Genomic DNA, 19,147 nt, shown 5'->3' on the forward strand with positions numbered 1-19,147 from the left:
CAATTCCCGATGTGCCAACTGTAGGAATCCCACCACCAGTCGCTACCACGCCTCCTGAGCCTCACACCATATGCCAGTACAAAAGATATAGGACTGCGACTTCGAACTCATACCTTCGTCGACGTCACTTTCCTAGAAGCTCTAGGTGTAGCTCCGAAGATTTTCCAACGGATGCTTTTGTCGCGCTATGCTGCCGAGCTACACCAGAGAAACACCTTGAAACGTTAGGGAGTGACTATTCGGCCAAGGATGCCGCCCTCGAAATCATAAGCAGTCTAAGTGGATGTCATTGCGACATGGGTGAAAATCGTATAATCCTCGGCGCATCTACATAATTAAAATTTTACCAGGACCCCGGATACAATTTTTAAAATGTAGACCAACGATTGCAGACGTTTGTGTTCACAACATTGATTTCAATATTATTCGTTAAATTAAATTTAGAATGAAAGTCGACGGATTTTAAGTTGAAAGTTGTTAACTACTGTTTTCCGGCCCTACGATATAGGAGCTCATTATGGATGACCGCGTAGTTTCAGTTTTCAGACAAGTTCGACTGTCCACTACGTTAGGGTAGTATCACACACGGTCATTAGTTCCACTGCCTTGGGAAAGCTTTTGCTTCACCACTTTGAGTGTTCTTGCGAAGGACAAAGCCTCACCTGGTAGATATATGTGCCTACGTATTCACATTTGTAAAAGGAGCCGTAACGTGTTTAAACTTGGTTGATATGCTATAATCAATGTGATTCACTCCAAGGGACTAGTTTTGGATAGGGCCGCCAACTTTAGGAAATGTCAAACCGGGAGGCTTGGGTGTTGCAGGATGAAGTGTGAAAATCAAAATTAACATTTCAGACGCTATTGTATAGTTTCGCAAATAAACAACAGATGTTTGAATGCAAGACTTTGTGATTTTTCAAACCCTTCTCATAAGTACATATATCCTCAACTTAAGTATGAGGTAAGAATAATTTCAAAGGAGTGTTTATGCCCCTAGAACCTACCAAAGGATTTTGCATCACTGATTTCGCTTATTCTTGAGGACAATTTAAAAACATGTTCGCCTTGGGTCATTTTATTTGAATTAATTGTTCATTATTAATTTTTTTCAAAAATGCAAAGTGAGCATATAAATTTATTATATAACTTGTCTTTTAGTGTTTTGTTTTAATAACTTGCTGAATTGGGTGATGCAAAGTCCGTGTTAAGCTGACATCGAAAGCGCCTGTTATTTTAAATAACTTTTGAATAGTTATAAAGAGTTAAATTTCGCAATTAGTTTCTTATAACTGGCAGTGATGCGCATCCGTTGATACCACTTTCGACCATATCCGACCAATTTTCGACATGAACAATAAATGGCCTAAACAGTCTTAAACAAGTAGAAAATATAGTAACGCGCCGCGCCGCCGCGCCGATATTTTTGACATTCGGCGGCGGCGGCGTTTATCGGCGGCGTATATCTCTAGTATGTACATACGTACATATTACATTTATCAGTATTGACTGCCATATTTCTTTAAACCTCAGATTTACTGCTTTGTCAAAATAGAAATTCTTGACCATGATCGTCACCGCCCCCACAACTGCTATATTCTGACATATGAGCTGTTGTGATAAAGGCACAGGGTACGTGAATATTTGTAATCTATGAATTCTCATTTGAAGAGCTCAGAACATAAAAAAAGAATACTAGTCAGCGAGCAGTGCTCTGAGCACTTATTTATATTACAAGGGTTATGACCCCTGTGCAACGAATAATAACCCAGAGCCTCCACTGTCTAGGCAATGAAAATAAAGGTGGTCTAGCTTCAAAAGTATTCCCATAGGCACTTTTACTTGGCAGCTGAATTTATAAAGCTGTAATACCAAAATTTTACTGGATTAATAATACGGAAGTGGAAGTCGACTTGGAAGTTGGAGTTAGAATTGGTTTGGACTAGGGATGGAGAAGAATAAAAAGAAAAATATAAGATAAAGTAGAGGAAACTAGGATAGAGAGTGAAGGGATGAAGCGAAACTCACGTTTTAAATCCATGCAAATCTATTTTTGGGCGAAACAAAACTATGCTGAATACTCTAGTAATTATATATAGAATGTAGCTATGAGTGTATTGATATGCATCCCATACCAGCTGATCGATCATAACCCAACATTAAAAATTGGTAACCTTATAAGGATGGACATGGACTAAACATTTTCGATATATACGTATATCAAGGGGACTGCAAAATTTCTAAAATTATGTGCAATTCCTAAGATATTTGACTCACAAAGTGGCTCATATCTCTGAAGAGGGAAGACTTAAGGCTCACGATGGGCATACAATCTGGACACTGGCTTCTACCCCAGCGGGTTAGGGGGTCAGAATATTCCCGCGGTAGGTATGCCTGTCGTAAGAGGCGACTAAAATACCAGATTCAAGGGGCTGTGTAGCGCAACCCTTCAGGTTGCCAGCGCATTATATAGCTTCTCCAAACCCAATTGTCAACCTCACCTATCCACGGCGAATCCTGTTTCACTAACAGACGAGGCTCTGGTGACCCCAAGCTCCTCATTGAACTTGGGGGTGGGGAGGGAGGAAATGGCCTGAACGTTTAATGTGGCCACATAAATCGTTCCCGAGATGGTCGGGATAGCACCTTAATGGTGCTGTGGTACCGGACGGTACCGGATCTGTATCCGGCAAAAGACCATTACATCGATAACGCTCCCCAAAGCCTTCGGGGAGCAACCTTATCGCTACAACAACAACAGGTTTTAGAAAACTTCTAGTATTGACCAAAGGGACGGAGCTATTCTACAACATAAGTACTGGCACCTGATTGGAGTACTTCCGTTTGGTCGTCAAACAAATTCTGGTAGCACTATGGACACATTCAGTCTATATGAGGTCTTTATTGGCCAGCCAGTTGAATTTAATCTAACCTCTGTCAAGGGAGCATGGCAAAGCCCGTACCAACTGAATCGTTCATACTTACTTACTTACTTAATTGGCGCTTAACCGTTTAAACTTATGGCCGTCCAACAAGGCGCGCCAGTTGCTCCTTCTCTCTGCCAACCGGCGCAATTTGGTCACACCAAGGGAGTTTAAATCGTTTTCCACCTGGTCCCTCCAACGGAGTGGGGCCGCCCTCTACCTCTGCTTCCATAGGCGGGTTCCGATAGAGACACTTTCTTGGCCGGAGCGTCATCTTTCAATCGCATAACATGGCCTAGCCAGCATATCCGCTGCGTTTTAATTCGCTCGACTATGTTGATATCTGCGTATAGATCGTACAGCTCATCGTTAAATCTTCTTCGGTACTCGCCATCGACAACGCGTAGATGTCCATAAATCTTTCGAAGAACTTTTCTCTCGAACACTCCCAGAGCCGTTTCATCTGCTGTTGTTATGGTCCATGCTTCTGCACCATATAGCAGGACGGGTACGATAAGTGACTTGTAGAGTATGATTTTCGTTTGCCGAGAGGACTGGAGTGATTTTTCGCTGGATTTCAGAGCTGATGTTGTTGCTAGTGTTGATGCTGGCTCCCAAATAAACGAAGTCTTTTACTATTTAGAAATTATGGTTGCTAACAGTAGCGTGGTTGCCAAGGCGCATATGTGTTCATACTGCATATACATATTTGGTACTCACACCTTTAGGAAAATTTGCAATAAGTTAGCGTGGCACCTTTCATACAATTGCATTCAAAGTAGAATATTGAAATTTATAATCAGTTTGGCAATGAAATATGTGACTAAATAGGAGAGTATAGAGTGAAGAAGGAAAGAGAGAGATAAGTGCAGGGGTATTATATGGTTGAACATAATGCAACAAATAAAAGCTCTAACCGAAATTCTGTATAAGATCTTATTTGCATTACACACCTGTACGTACATTATCATCTATTTATGCCTGAGACAACAACTTAGAAAGTCAAGTTGTACTAGTTGCCCGTTACTACAATAGCCAACACGACATACAGCACCTAAACATAATATATTTTACACAAAACGACACACAACACTGTGAATGGCAATGTCCTAACCAGACTGTGGGCTACAGGTCAGTCCAGGGGCTTCAGCGGCCACCTGACTGGAAACACCTTCTGGGTTTTAAAGAGAGAAATTTGTCCGACCTCCATACTGCAGGGAACACCCGTAACAGCAACGCATCCGATCTTGTATGGCAAGTAGGATATCTAAAAGTAGTAAGAACCTACTGCAGTCTTATCTGGGTACATTTTTCTTGAAAGGAGTGTTGAACGAAATTGAATTAAGTATTCGCGCCACCAGTTAAGAACCACTGAAAAGAAGTGCAAAAAAGCTCACTCATACATGGAAAGATAGTACGATTCGGTAGGAAGAACATAACCTTTTATATGTGTTCCTTTTCATCACGTTGTCGGCTAATTGATTTCAAAGAACATACACCTCCATAAATTACTTGTTGACTTTTTTCGAATTTCATCGATTAATACCTGTTTATGTATTTTGTACAAATTTGCTTAAGCCGTAAATCTTGGTATACAAGCGGCTTATGCTTAGTATACAAGTCTTTAAAAAAGGATGAAACCAAATCTCTTTGTTTTTGATTTTAGAGGTGTCTACTTGTTGATGAGATTACCATCGATATTCTTAAAAAAAATTGCAATCATTCTTTACGAGAGTTCAGTACTAACAATAGAGTAGCCATAGATAGCAACTGAAACATACTCCATAGGTATGTTATAAAATAACTCCGTCCTCTTTGCAAATACTATAAGCTTTCTAAGACCTGTCCTAAATGCTGCTTCGAGATCTGATAGATATACTACTCCTTATAGCTGGAGTCTGGAAATCTCAGGACACGAAGACAGAACGTGCCCAATCGTTTCTGTCTTTCTACATCTGTTATCATTGGCGATGCCTAATTTAAAATCATGAGACTACAGTCATATCTCTTTACTGATAGGAATATCTCTGTTAGTGGAGTCTGGTAAGGACTTCTACGGTATAAGCTTCGAGGGTTACACCCTCAGTTTTTTCAATTCCAAACCATCCCATATGACCGGCAACCCAAGATAGATATAAGTTTTCCTCTGTTCCAACCATTTCCGGTGATTTTTGGCACTTTTACACACTTCAAGATGTTGTGCTATGCGAGATTATTACCCTCCTACTCTATTGAGGCTCTAAGATCCCTATCGAAGCGCAAGTACTGCATCAAGTAGTCTGTCCCGCAATCGATGATGATGGAATTAATATCCCTACACCCGCTTACTACGAAGTCAGAATAGCAATTATCAGATGAAAAAAACAACAAAGCTGCGGGCACTGATGGATTGCTTGCGGAGCTATTCAAATATAGCGGCGAGGATGTGGTAAGGCGCATCATCGCGGAATCAGCTTTCTTAATAACGCATATACGGTCTTCTAAGAGTATTGTGCGAGACAACGAAGCCCACAGTGAAACGGCTGATATGACCTTATCAGTGCGGCTTCAGACCAGATTTTTACTATGCGCCAAATCTTGGGGAAAAACCGAGGTAAAAGAATTTACTCACATCACCTCTTCTATATGGCTTTGGAAATGATTGCGAATAGCACCAAGCCGTTCGATACTGAAAGCTGTGTTGCGATTATTTTTAAACATCAGAACATAACCGCTTCTGATGTCATTGATATCATCGGCCTGGCGCGGACTGGAAAAAGAAGCGGAAAAAGGGGTATGTTGGTGAATGAGGACAAAACGAATTACCTGCTGTTATCTAACAAAGAGTCAGGGCATTTACGCCTTGCCAACCACGCCTCTATTGGCAGCCATAATTTATAATTATAGTAAAAGACTTATTTTATTTTGAGGGAGGGACGCAACAAATTAAATGGGGTTACACTGAAATGACAGTCCTTGGTCGGGAAAAATCCCGAGTCGCTCCGGTACATAGAACCGACTGCGACACCAACCATCTCTTTAATTGTAATGTGGAACCAACGCCTCTAACACCCCTCTCATTATGGTCCACCCCTGTTGAAACTACAAGTTTCCTTGGACCCCCGTTAAAGGACATTGATGACAATTTGTGATTGGTCGCACCTATTGGATGGGGCGAAGCACTGCTACAACAACAACAACAACAACTTCTTTTATTTGGGAACCGGCAATAACACTAACAACAACATCAGCTCTGAAAGCCAGCGAAGAATCACTCTTGCCAATAAATGCTACGTTGGACAGGTAGGCAATTGAAAAGTAAATTCCCCTCTCGGTAAACGAAAATCATGCTCTACAAGTATTTGAAGCTCTCGTTACCCATCAGCTCACACTTTCTATATCTTCTTTAATTGCAAGCTCTCAACATGGGTTTTGTAAGGGTAAATCTACCATCGCCAATATACTGGAGTTCACTTACGTTACAACGATTTCTGATGTAATTTACACTGATTTCATTAAAGCATTTGACAAAGTATGCTACTCTCTACTTGTTTACAAGCTTTGTCAGCTTAGATTTCAACTCAGCTTTATCCGTTGGATATCTTCCTATCTCAGCGGCAAAAAGTAATTTATAAAACATCACCTTTCTTCGTCATAGCTGTTTTCTCTGTCGTTTCGCAGGATAGCCATCTTCATCCAATTCTGTTCTTGCTCTTCATAAACCATATTGCTAATACTGTAAACTTTTTAAGTCCTATTTGACGATTGAGAAACGTTATTTACTTCAAACGAATTTAAACAATTCAGTTTATTGGTTCAACGTAAATTATGTGCAGCTCAATCTTAAAAAATTTAAATGCATGTGTTTTTCTCGAAGAAGTTTGCTAATAGCTCAATAACAACCATAGTCTAGAAATTTTAAATGGATTTTTTGACTTGGGAGTCATGATGGATTCCAAACTTAGCTTTTGTTAAAAGGTGGTCAACAGAGTTTAACGACCCTTATTAAACAAAACTGTTTTTACAAGGGCGGCCGCGTGTTACGCCTACCACACCGAAGATCATGGGTTCACGTTCCGGACAAAGCAACATCTAAATTTTAAAAACAAGTATTTTCAATTAAAAGAAATTTTTTCTAAGCGGGGTCGCCCCTCTGCAGTGTTTGGTCAGCACTCCGAGGGTATTTCTGCCATGAAAAGCTCAGTGAAAACTCATTTGCCTTGCAGATGCCGTTCGGAGTCGGCACAAAACAAGTAGGTCCCGTCCCGTGGCGCAAATTAGAAGAGAAGCTCGGTCTTAAATCTCTTCGGAGGCTATCGCGCCTTACATTTATTTATTTATCTTTTCACAACATTAGTTAGGCCAATATTAGAATACCGTTCGATAATCTGGGACCATTGCTATCAATATCATGCAGACAAACTTGATTCAATACAAAAACGATTTTTAATATTTGCCTTAAGAAATTTTCAATGCGACTCTTTATATAACCTTCCACCTTATACTAACCGGTTAAAGCTCTTTTAACTCTTGCTAGTCGAAGGGAAATTGGAGGGAACACTTCTCTGCTCTCCTAAATGGAGGCAGCAATTCACCGCGCAGAGATGAAGAACCCGATACCGCAATCGATGATGATGGAATATATGTCCCCCCGCCCGATTATGACGAAGTTAGAATAGCAATAACCAGATTGAAAAACAACAAGGCCGTGGGCGCTGATGGATTGCCTGCGGAGCTATTCAAGTTCGGCGGCGAGGAGTTGGTAAGGCGCATGCAGCAGCTTCTTAGCAAAATATGGGCGGACGAAAGTATGCCCGACGGTTGGAATCTAAGTGTTCTTTGCCCAGTCCACAAGAAGGGGGATACTGCAAAATGCACCAACTATCGTGGAATCAGCCTTCTTAATATCGCATATAAGGTCCTTTCAAGTGTATTGTGCGAAAGATTGAAGCCCACCGTGAACCGGCTGATTGGACCTTATCAGTGCGGCTTCAGACCTGGTAAATCTACCATCGACCAGATTTTCACAATGCGCTAAATCTTGGAAAAAACCCGTGAAAAGAGAATCGACACACATCACCTCTTCGTCGACTTTAAAGCCGCCTTCGACAGCACGAAAAGGAGCTGCCTATATGCCGCTATGTCTGAATTTGGTTTCCCCGCAAAACTTATACGGCTGTGCAAAATGGCGTTGAGCAACACCATCAGCTCAGCCAGAATTGGGAAGGACCTCTCCGAGCCGTTCGAAACTAAACGAGGTTTCAGACAGGGTGACCCCCTATCGTGCGATTTCTTTAATTTGATGCTGGAGAAAATTATACTAGCTGAAGAACTTAACCGCACTGGAACAATATACTATAAAAGCGTGCAATTACTGGCATATGCTGATGACATTGATATCATCGGCCTAAACACCCGCGCTGTTAGTTCTGCTTACTCCAAGCTGGAAAAAGAAGCGGTAAAGATGGGTTTGATGGTGAATGAGGACAAAACGAAGTACCTGCTGTCATCGAGCAAAGAGTCAGCGCATATGCGCCTTGGCAACCACGCTACTGTTGGCAGCCATAATTTCGAAATAGTAAAAGACTTCGTTTATTTGGGAACCAGCATCAACACTAGCAACAACATCAGCACTGAAATCCAGCGAAGAATCAATCTTGCCAATAAATGCTACTTTGGACTAGGTAGGCAATTGAAAAGTAAAGTCCTCTCTCGGCGAACGAAAATCATACTCTACAAGTCACTTATCGTACCCGTCCTGCTATATGGGGCAGAAGCATGGACCATGACAACAGCAGATGAAGCGGCTTTGGGAGTGTTCGAGAGAAAAGTTCTTCGAAAGATTTATGGACCTCTACGCGTTGGCGATGGCGAGTACCGAAGAAGATTTAATGATGAGCTGTACGAGCTATACGCAGACATCAACATAGTCCAGCGAATTAACACGCAGCGGCTGCGCTGGCTAGGCCATGTTATGCGAATGAAAAATGATACTCCGGCCAAGAAAGTGTTTCTATCGGAACCCGCCTATGGAAGCAGAGGTAGAGGGCGGCCCCCACTCCGTTGGAAGGACCAGGTGGAAAACGATTTAAACTCCCTTGGTGTGACCAATTGGCGCCGGTTGGCGGAGCGAAGGAGCGACTGGCGCGCCTTGTTGGACGGCCATAACCGTTTAGACGGTTAAGCGCCAATTAAGTAAGTAAGTAAGTCGAAGGGAAATGCTTAATATAATAGTTATGGCAAAACTACTAAATGGGTCGATTTCAAGCCCATTTCTTCTGAACGTAGTGAAATTTAGTGTTCCCTCTCTATCTAAGAGACAATACAAACCTATTCTTCTGAAATAATGTAGAATAGAACGAACTTCGAACTAAACGACCTTTTCGGTGTTTTTGGCAAGGTTATAACTGTCACTGAAAAACATTTGATAGCTCGGACTCCTTTTTTCTTAAAAAAAAATACGGTTCTTACCCTACTTAAAGAGCTGTATGCAGTTCTTAAGAAAACCAAAAAATCCATACAAAATAACAGTCAAGAAATGCTTGAGGAAAATTTCGTTAGTACGCAGCTCTTAAGATATTTCTACTACTATCTTCTAAAGATTATCAGGAACAAATTCACCTGGCAATTCTGGTTTTGCGAAGAAATAATTGTGCATTGTTTCTTAAGAATAAATCCAAATTTTTCTTAAGCTTTAAAATAGAAAAAGTTAGAATGCATAAATATATATAAAGTGCTTTCAATAAAACTTTAATTTTTAAGAAATGATCTTAATTTTTTGATTTTTTTGCTTCAAAACAGACAGTTCTTACTACGAAAAATGTCAATTTTGACAGCTGTTGCACAAGGTTTCCCAATGCATATATGTATCATACTGTATCCTGTAAATATAGCTGTGTTTTTTTTTTACATCTATCTATGCTTACGCTTTTCCTGCGCAACTTCAAAAGTCTTTGGGGATTTCCTGTCGCTGGTTGGCCATCATCTACACTAGCTGCCTCAGGCTTAACTATATTCCGAAGTCTTGGCACACGGTTAGGGTCGTCTGTCTTTATTCCGAAGGAGGGCAGAAGCTCTCATGTATCACCTAAGGATTTCAGGCCAATCAGTCTCTCATCGTTTCTTCTTAAAACGTTTGAGCAGCTGATAGACCTGTACCTACGGAAAGGATTCCTCGGGGGTTACTGTCGGCTTCACAGCATGCCTATTGTAAGGGCAGATCGACGGAAACGGCTCTCCATTCGATTGTAAAGCAAATAGAGGGGTCCCTAGAACACAAAGAGTTCGCTCTGGGTGCTTTTCTAGACATGGAGATGGCTTTTAACAATGTCTTACCGTGGGCAATCGAAAGAGCTCTGGTTGGTTTAGGAGTCGAGGGGGCTCTGGTTGAATTTATTAACAAACTTCTATGCAGCAGAATTGTCGCAGCGGAGTGGAGAAGGGCCATAATTGAGAGGAAGGTGTGCAGGGGCACGCCACAGGGGGGTGTCCTATCTCCTCTGCTCTGGGTTATGGTAGTAAACGAGCTTCTTGTAAAGCTTGAAATCAGTGGCTGTCGGGTGGTTTCCTATGCAGATGACCTCGCTATCCTAGTCAGGGGAAAATTTCTGGACACCCTGCGCGATGTTCTGCAGGGCTACCTGGATACTGTGGCTAGGTGGCTGAATCATGTGGATTGGCGGTCAACCCATGAAAAACGGAATTGGTTCTTTTTGCAAGGAGATATAAGATGGCCGATTTCAGAGCTCCCTCGATTGGAGGGGTGCCGTTGGTACTTTCTGGTAGGGTTAAATATTTGGAGTTTATTTTGGACAAGAAACTGTACTGGAGACCCAATGTGGAAGATAGGGCCAGGAAGGCCGCGTTGTCCCTGTACTGCTGCAGGGGAGCTTCCGATAGCTGGGTACTCTCGCCAGGAGTAGTACACTGGCTTTATGAGATGGTGGTCAAACCGATCCTGCTCTATGGGGTGTTGGTCTGGTGGAAAGCACTGGACACGGCGAACATCTCCAAAATGTTAGTGTCAGTACAACGGACGGCGCTGATCGGTATCAGTGGCGCTCTCAGAACAACACCTACTTTCGCACTGAATGTCATGCTGAACATGCATCGAGTAGATGGCGCGTCATTCCCCCGAGATAGGAGTGGGAAGAGGAATCATCTGGGGCATGGGGCCGGTTAACTTGTTCACGGATGGGTCGAAGTTGGACGGAAAGGTTGGTGGGGGGTCTTTCGTCAGGAGATAAATGTCAGCCGCAAGTTTAGGTTGGCTGATCACTCCAGTGTAGTTGCTGCGATTAAGGATGCGGTGGATGAAATGCTATCCAGTGATACTACAGTTAGGGAATTTAACATCTACTCTGATAGCCAAGCGCCTATCAAGGCCTTGAGTTCAACTACAGTGCGATCGAGGGTGGTCTGGGAGTGCCTGACCTCGCTTGCGATTGCATCGAACTATTTCATAATTAAGATTATATGGGTCCCGGGTCATAGTGATAACACGGGCAACTGTCTTAGCCCGCATCGGTACAACTGACCCAGATAAAGATGGCTGTAGGGATTTCGGGATTCCGCTGGCCACCTGTGGTTTACTCCTCCATAGCTGGACCTCGGGTCAGCTCAGCAAGCGTTGGGCGGACATCACTTGGATCTCCCGATGATTTATCCAAGGTTGAGATCGGTATCATTCGGAACTTTATCGTTGGTACGCAACGATTCTCTTAGTAGCTATATCTACACCATCGTTATTTTATTGTATGTGGTAACGGACCTTCACGTTGTCCAAGTGAGCTTCCCTTATCAGCAGGTACCACCTAACCTAACCTAACGTTTACGCTTAAACTTTATATGGACTGCTAAGCGTCAAACTCGTGTCTATGGCACAATGTGAATGCTATATTAGCTGTGTTTTTTTTACATCTATAGACGTTTAAGCTTAAACTTTATATGGACCGCTAGGGGTCAAACTTTAAATACACCTCTGAAATTGTTACGCATAAAATGATTACTACTAAATTTCAATACGCATCATACTCAGAAGCAACTGAAATATGTGTCTATGTTTCACCTCTATACTAATTATATGTATCACCTCTACAAATGGTTTGTGTCTGCGCTTTTCGGTACAACATGTTCTGTAGCAAGTTGCCGCCAGATGGGTCCCCTAAGCATTATCTAAGCGAGGAAAAGCGTTTTGTTACGCGCAAACGTAAACGTATACGCGTGTAAATTAAAAAAATACGGCTTCTATTTGGAATTGAATGCTATCACAAAACCTTGAAAAGTTTGCTTTATGCAGCCAAAACTCCAAATTCCGCAATGCATCGGGAGAAATACAAACTTTAAAGCACTGTAAATTTCACAGCTATGTTGGTTACAGTAAACCACCAACAATTATCCATAACCAAAAGTAATCCGCAAACTGGATTTTTGTTTTGTCCAAGAACTGTAAGCACTGCATACGTAGAAATTTGTCTGCATAGACATTTTTTCAAATTCAGATAAGGGAATGCACATCTGTTGAAACTACCGAATTCATTTCAACCCCTCTGTTTCAACCAATTTATTAGCTTGGGCTGTATGTACATATGTATGTAACGGAGTCTTTGAGCGTAATTTTCACCAACTTCAACAAATTTGGTCAATTTAAAACTTGGCACAATGCAATAATTTGATAGTGGGGTGTCACAAGCTTAAGGAACATAAAGTCAATTGATCTTATGACCACTTCAAATGAACATGAATGAATAACTTGATGGTGGGGTAACATAAACTCAAACGCCACAAAATCAAGTGACCTTATGACCACTTCAAATGGCCATAAGTTTTATTGAAAGTTTGCACACATATTAAGGACTGACGACAATGCAATAATTTAATGGTGGGATGACATAAAGTCAACGTACATAAGGTCAGTTAACCTTATGACCAGTTGAAAGGGGCCATAAGGCCAATTCACCTCATGGCCATTTGTATTGGTCATAAGCTCAACTGGCCATTCAAAGTGGTTATAGGGCCAATTGACTTTAAGGCCCTTCAAAATTTGGTGTAATGACCATTTAGAAAAATTCTGTTTGATCATCTAACCATTTCGGGAAAATGGTTATGGCATATTTTTTTATGAAGTGAGACGACCACAAAGGCAAACAAGCTCCGCAAGATCAATTTTACGTTAATTACGTACTCGAACTAAACAATTAAAAATAAACAATGATTTAAAACAAAACTACGCTTTTTACTCTGAATTTCTGTTAATTCTGTTAATATCTTAAGTTTGAGTAAATTATTTATATAAAATAACTCCACGTTCTACGAATATGACATAAAAAATGTGTGATTAAATTTTTAGTTCGGTTAGCTATAAAAGCGAGTTTTTTTGTTTTGTTTTTTCAAACTGTTCTTTATTTTTTTCTAACTAACTTCTGTCATATCAGCGTTACCACGGCGGTAGTCGGTGGTGAGTTTTTTTAAATCAAACGCGGCATCTATCATCATTAAGAAGTAACGTACTCGGTAATAAAAAAACATTCATTGAAAGTATCGATTACATTCAAAAATTTATCGCATCTTCTTATCACTTGTATTGGTTTCAGCGAAATGCTAATCGTAAAACGAAACGTAAATATGAATTTCTATGCAGAAACTTATTCACAAGCTATACAGCAGGGATGCACCTTAACGTTAAGCTAATCGTTTATCAAAAAATTTCCACCGTTTCCGTTGAAACACTTCGAAATATTATCGATAAAGAAATTATCAAGATAAATTGTATCTCGTTTTTAACCGAAACGAAAAGCTTTCGTTAACGTTAAAAACGTTAACAAAAACGTGATACTTTATGTTTGAATTGTGCTGGCAATGCTATAGCCATAGTGAAGCCGTAAGGTGGCAACAACGAGCGCACATACACACACAAACTCTATGTAATTTGTTTGTGTAATTCGTTGGTGGTAATGTCAAAAATACTCTGAGAAATGTTCGTACTGTCAAAATTCATGAGAAAAGTTGCAATCAGCTTGGATAATGCTTTCACCTTTAATGACTCCGCCATCAATCAGCTTTGCCAGCATAGTTTGAAATTAATAATCAACATAAACGATTTGATTTCGTTTTGATATGGCAGAAAACGAAACGAAATCATTTCGTTAATTTGACGATCTTAACGTTAATAAACGAAGCGAAATGACTTCGTTTCGTTTATTAACGTTGATTATCGTAACGAAATGATATCGTTTCGTTGGTTAAGCATGCCTGCTATACAGTATTCAAGCAAATGAAAAAATTTTTTTCCACCTTTTTCCCATTGGTTTTGCCACAAATGAACACATTATGCACTATGTACATATGTACTTAAATTAGTATACACATTTGAAAAATATTTAATATTATTTACTAATTTTAACAAAAATATCAAAAACTCACTTGGAATCTTACAAGCTTTTCCGACCTCTACCCATAGTTTTTCACAAACTATTCTTTGGTCTCCATTAAGTGGAATTTTTTTTCTATTCCACAAACCTTCTCTTTTGCGTACTTCCGCAACAAACTGTGTCATATTCATCGTGGTGCTATTCACTACTGCGGGCACTGCGTTTATTTTAGTTGACGTTGGGCCATCAATTTCCGCCGCAAACGAAAGCAACTACAAACACACACATATGCACATACATTGCCGTTTCATGCTTGTTTGTATGTATGTAGGTAATTATGTATGAATGCATGTATGTATGTAAGTATGTTTACGGGTGGTGAAAATAAGTGGAAATGTGCGCTTGTTTGGTTTTTAAAAGGAGGTGAGACTTATGTACAGTTGCTAGTCCAAGACCGTGCACGCTTACAAAATATATTTTGAAAAAAAAAAACTTCAATAACATGAATATCCCATCAGCAGCGTGGAAATATCACACTCTTCAAATAACTGGTATTGTATGCCATTTTTTTTGAACCAATAACTAGTATGAATGAGTACATAATGTGAGTAGAAAGATATACATTTTTGGTTGAACTATGGCAATTACGTGCTATCTATCAAGACCATAATTAGAATAATATATCCATAAAGCTTTGCGCAGGTCCATTACCATTTCATTCCCAGATTCGCTCTCTGAGCGTGACGTCACCTTATTAAAGTAAAAATATAATAATAAAACGCGTGCGTACGGTTTTCTCTCGCTCTTGAGATCTACATATTTAAGCGGCAGTTACCCACCAACGTGTGCCGTACGTACGGACGTTTGTCGTACGAAACACGTTTGACCGAACCCTCAAGCCCGTAGGAATCAATGTGTGCGTCTGTGTACATGTACATGTGTGTGTATTGTTTACAGATAAGCGCTGTCGCCATCATTGTTTACTATATAGTTTGGCAACTTAAATTAAGGTTATGTTGCGAATAGAGTGGAAGGCACTCGAATTCAGTGAAAGAGACACTCGAATGTAGTGGAATGAAGAACAGTAGGAAGAGCAGAGTTGCATTGGATCAATCATTGCATCAATATTAAAGATAAATTTAGAAAAAATAGTTAAATACTTGAGTATAAGCAAACATTTTCTTTCAATTACTGCAATTAAGGTGTCCTAGATGCTATATATTCCAAAACTATAACATTTTATGTCTGTTGAAAAATTTAACTTCAATTTCCCTAAGATTTCCGTAATATGGCCATTAGTGATGTTTGTATGTGTGTGCAAATTTTGAGCGATCAACTGTTAGTTGCGCTACTTGGTAAAGTTTACAATGGTTGCCATTGACCAGTTTGCATGCATGCTTATGGAAACATCAACATTTTCCAATTTAATTTTTGATGTTGTAAAAGGCTGGAATTAATATTAAATAAATATAAATAGATTACATATTTATAATCTGCACTTTTACCTAATTATTTCGAATTATTTTCACAATTTTTCAAACTAAGGCAAACGGTCAAAAATTAGCGCACAAAAGTTTACTATGCAACTCTGTCTAGTGAGAGAGCGATCAGCTAACACCTTCTTACGGAAAAAATCAAAATTGTTTTGATTTCTACGTTCCGGGCTACGTACGTACGGGCGTTGCACGTCGGTGTGTTTTCGTTTACATTGCACACTCATAAGATAGGTCGTGTCAGCTGACACGTTTTTGGTACGTACGTTCGTGAGTAACTGCCGCATTATGCTTTGCAAACAGTGTTGCCACAACTTTTTCAGAAAAAAGGCTCGATAGACAAAAATAAAATGCGAAAATATTGGACATAGAGAACAAGAGAAATGCACGAATGACAATGGAAAGTCTTCGCATACAGCAACAACTACACAGAGTGATGAATTTTAAGGAGGACATAGATAAAATTAACAACGTATATACAGCTGTGATACAGTACGGAGGTGGCAGCAAAGCCACCAACATTAAATAAGTTAAGTACAGTGAGTTTAGACATACAAAATATGGGTTTTTTAGTTATTACTAAATAGTTGAATGTGCGTGTGATATAAAATAACCGTTGATTGTAATGTGTATAACTGTTAACGATTTACTTTCTTTTTTAAATAAAAATCAGACTCCCTGAAGAAGATACGACAGCATCGAAACGCGTAGGAGGGAACAGGAAGGAACACATTTTTTTAGGAGAGGAAAAATGTTATTGCCTTAAGTTCATCGGCCGTTAAGCTCCAAATCAGCACATATAGAAACTGGAATTTTTGCCCAATTTTTAAATAAACCATTATATAAAAAGCTAAATAAAATATTTTAAGGCTAAGAAAAAAAGTTAAAAGTTTAAGACAACTTTCCATGTGTTTTGTTATTTTCTTTCATAAAAGACATAACAGAATAAAAAAGTTTAATTAATTTTTACTCCAATTTCATAAAAAATAAATAAACAAACTTACAGAAGATATCTGTGGTTTAACAAAAAAAGATGCATCATTAATCAAACCCCACTATAGTCTATAAGTTTTCGTAATGTTTTTGAGGAAAGTGGTTTTTTTATTTGCAAAATAAGAGCACCGATAAAACCACGAAAGTTGTAAGTTTCAGATTTTACAATGTATGAGTGAGAACCTCTTTTTCAAGTTTTTGGTATGTGCTTTACACCGACTCCAAAGGATTATTGGGAAATTACAACTTGTAAATGAATTTTTGGCACTTTCTGGGCTGGTCGAGCCACTGCTGACGAGTGACCCCCTGTTAAATAAAAATTTTAAAATAAGTTATTATGAATATGAATACATGAATTTTAAGTCTGATGGTTTCTTATAATACGCCCGAGCAATTTTATATGTGCAACTTATAATTAGGTTATACTTATTCATGTAATCTATTTTTATTTTCTTGTATTATCTTATTATAACACTTACATAAGCCTGATTTTGGGTGGCCTATAAGCCTTATATAAAAGGTCCTAATACTAAAAGTAGCATCTTTTAATAAAGCGTAATGTATGTAAGTAAGTCTTATTTACTTTGCTACATAAGCCTTATAATAAATTTGTTATATTATACCTTATGGCTTATAATAATTCTATCTTCTTATTTTATAACAGCTATTAGCCTTACACATAACGGTATCTTTCAAATTAATCGTATGCCTTTTAAATATAAGTACAGAAAAATCAGGAGTCATGCCACTTGTGTGAAATTTGCAAGGGGTTGAGTTCGTCGTTTAAGATAAAGATATCATTGCATAGCTCTTTTGTTTACATGCAGACTTAGAAAACTTATTAAAGTAACGTTCCAATGACGCGTGAACCAGATACGGATAGAAACTTAATATGTGAATGCAAGAACCTTGTGATCCTGATATTTATCTGGTTCAATTTCTGATCCGTATAGCAGTTCTGTTCGTTTTGTTTTCTGTAGTAAATTTTTTGACAGCTAACTACTTTTGAGATGGTAGCGCTGTAATACATATGTGTACATAGGTATATACATAAAAGATTTGCCATATTTAAAAGCAAAAACACGGAAAGAGTAAACAACTTAAAGAAAATGTAAGGAAAATAAATAGTTAAACAAAGAGTGAAACTATTTGAATGAGAATAAAATAAATTTCACTGTTAGGGAAAAGAGAATGTGCGACCAGCACCATCAACAAACCAGATGTTTTATATTAGTGCGGCCAGCTCTCATAAAGTTGATCCAGATCGTTCCAATGAGATTTGAATGTGAGCCAGAGCTCGATAACTCAATGGAGCGCTCCTTAAATGTTTCTAAAATCAAAAACCCAATTTCTCTCGCAAGCAGTTTCGAAGCAGATGAAACAACCAATCGAATCGAGTGGCAAACACACGGAACGAAAGCGATATTATATTGATGTTACTTTAATAAGGTTACTAAGCCTCGATTTCTACCCACGTACATACCATAATGCTAGCATTACCTGTACCTTAGCCCCTCAAAATTTAGTCCAAATTCATTAAATTTTCTTTAAATTGAATCTACTCCAAAGTGGTTATATAGATTTTCCAAAATTTTGAAAAAAACTAAAAAGGGCTAAAAAAAAAGCTAAAAAATTTCTGAAAAAAGCTGAAAGCTAAATCCCAATTTTTTAAGGTAAACGGATGAAAAAAGCTAAAATGGCAACACTGTTTGCAAATGAGTATTAAATAAATGAATGCGGAGATCGTATAAATGTATTTAAAAATCTGCTTTTACTATTACGGTGACGACCTCCTATTTACTTACTTCCTTACTTAATTGGCACCGTCCAACAAGTCACGCAAGCCAATTCGCCGTTGGGTTAACAGCCGCACAGTGGCGCCTCTGCCGTTAAAGCATGGCAAAAATCAAAAAAATCATGAAAGCGTTCGCTAAATCTAATACATATTTCTAATAGAGAATTTTCCGGGGATCAAGAATATACAAATGGTTTTTCACAGAAAATTATAATTACCAGGTAGAGCCGCTCAAAGTTGACCAATTTTCAACATTGGGAAAATTTTGAAATTTGTCTTCTTTTTCGTTGTATTTAAAATGGTTTTGTGAGTAAATAAGGCGACCGGTTGTCGTTTTCTTGTATAGGAATTAAAGATAATTTAATTTAGGATTGAAACAAAAAAAAAAATTGTTTTTTTTTTGTTAAAAGTTGGCGGATATACCTGTTTTTCGAAATGCCTATTTTTAGGCCCTTTTTAAAATTTTGATGGAAACAAAAAAACAATGTTAAAATATTTGCTCCGTCAAATTAACAGTAGTTATTTGTGAAATATTCAGTTATCTAAATTCATAAAGTCTACCTGCGTCCAGCTGCCACTTCGCCTTTTACATCA

The 19,147-nt window shown here is 38.9% G+C and overlaps 2 protein-coding genes across 2 annotated transcripts in view; one reads left to right on the forward strand and one right to left on the reverse strand.

Annotated features, from left to right (window-relative positions):
- LOC137246480 (uncharacterized) overlaps nucleotides 1–14,512 on the reverse strand; it is a 28,163-nt gene extending 13,651 nt beyond the window's left edge. The window contains exon 1 of the mRNA XM_067777573.1: nucleotides 14,325–14,512. Coding sequence (XP_067633674.1) covers nucleotides 14,325–14,463 — 139 coding nt within the window. The 5' untranslated portion in view covers nucleotides 14,464–14,512. The remainder of the gene's footprint in view (nucleotides 1–14,324) is intronic.
- Nucleotides 1–19,147, forward strand: part of LOC137244042 (uncharacterized) — a 460,752-nt gene that overhangs the window by 200,192 nt on the left and 241,413 nt on the right. The gene's annotated exons all lie outside the window — the stretch shown is intronic.

The sequence above is a fragment of the Eurosta solidaginis genome, chromosome 3, assembly GCF_040869045.1.
Source record: "Eurosta solidaginis isolate ZX-2024a chromosome 3, ASM4086904v1, whole genome shotgun sequence".
Taxonomy (NCBI): domain Eukaryota; kingdom Metazoa; phylum Arthropoda; class Insecta; order Diptera; family Tephritidae; genus Eurosta; species Eurosta solidaginis.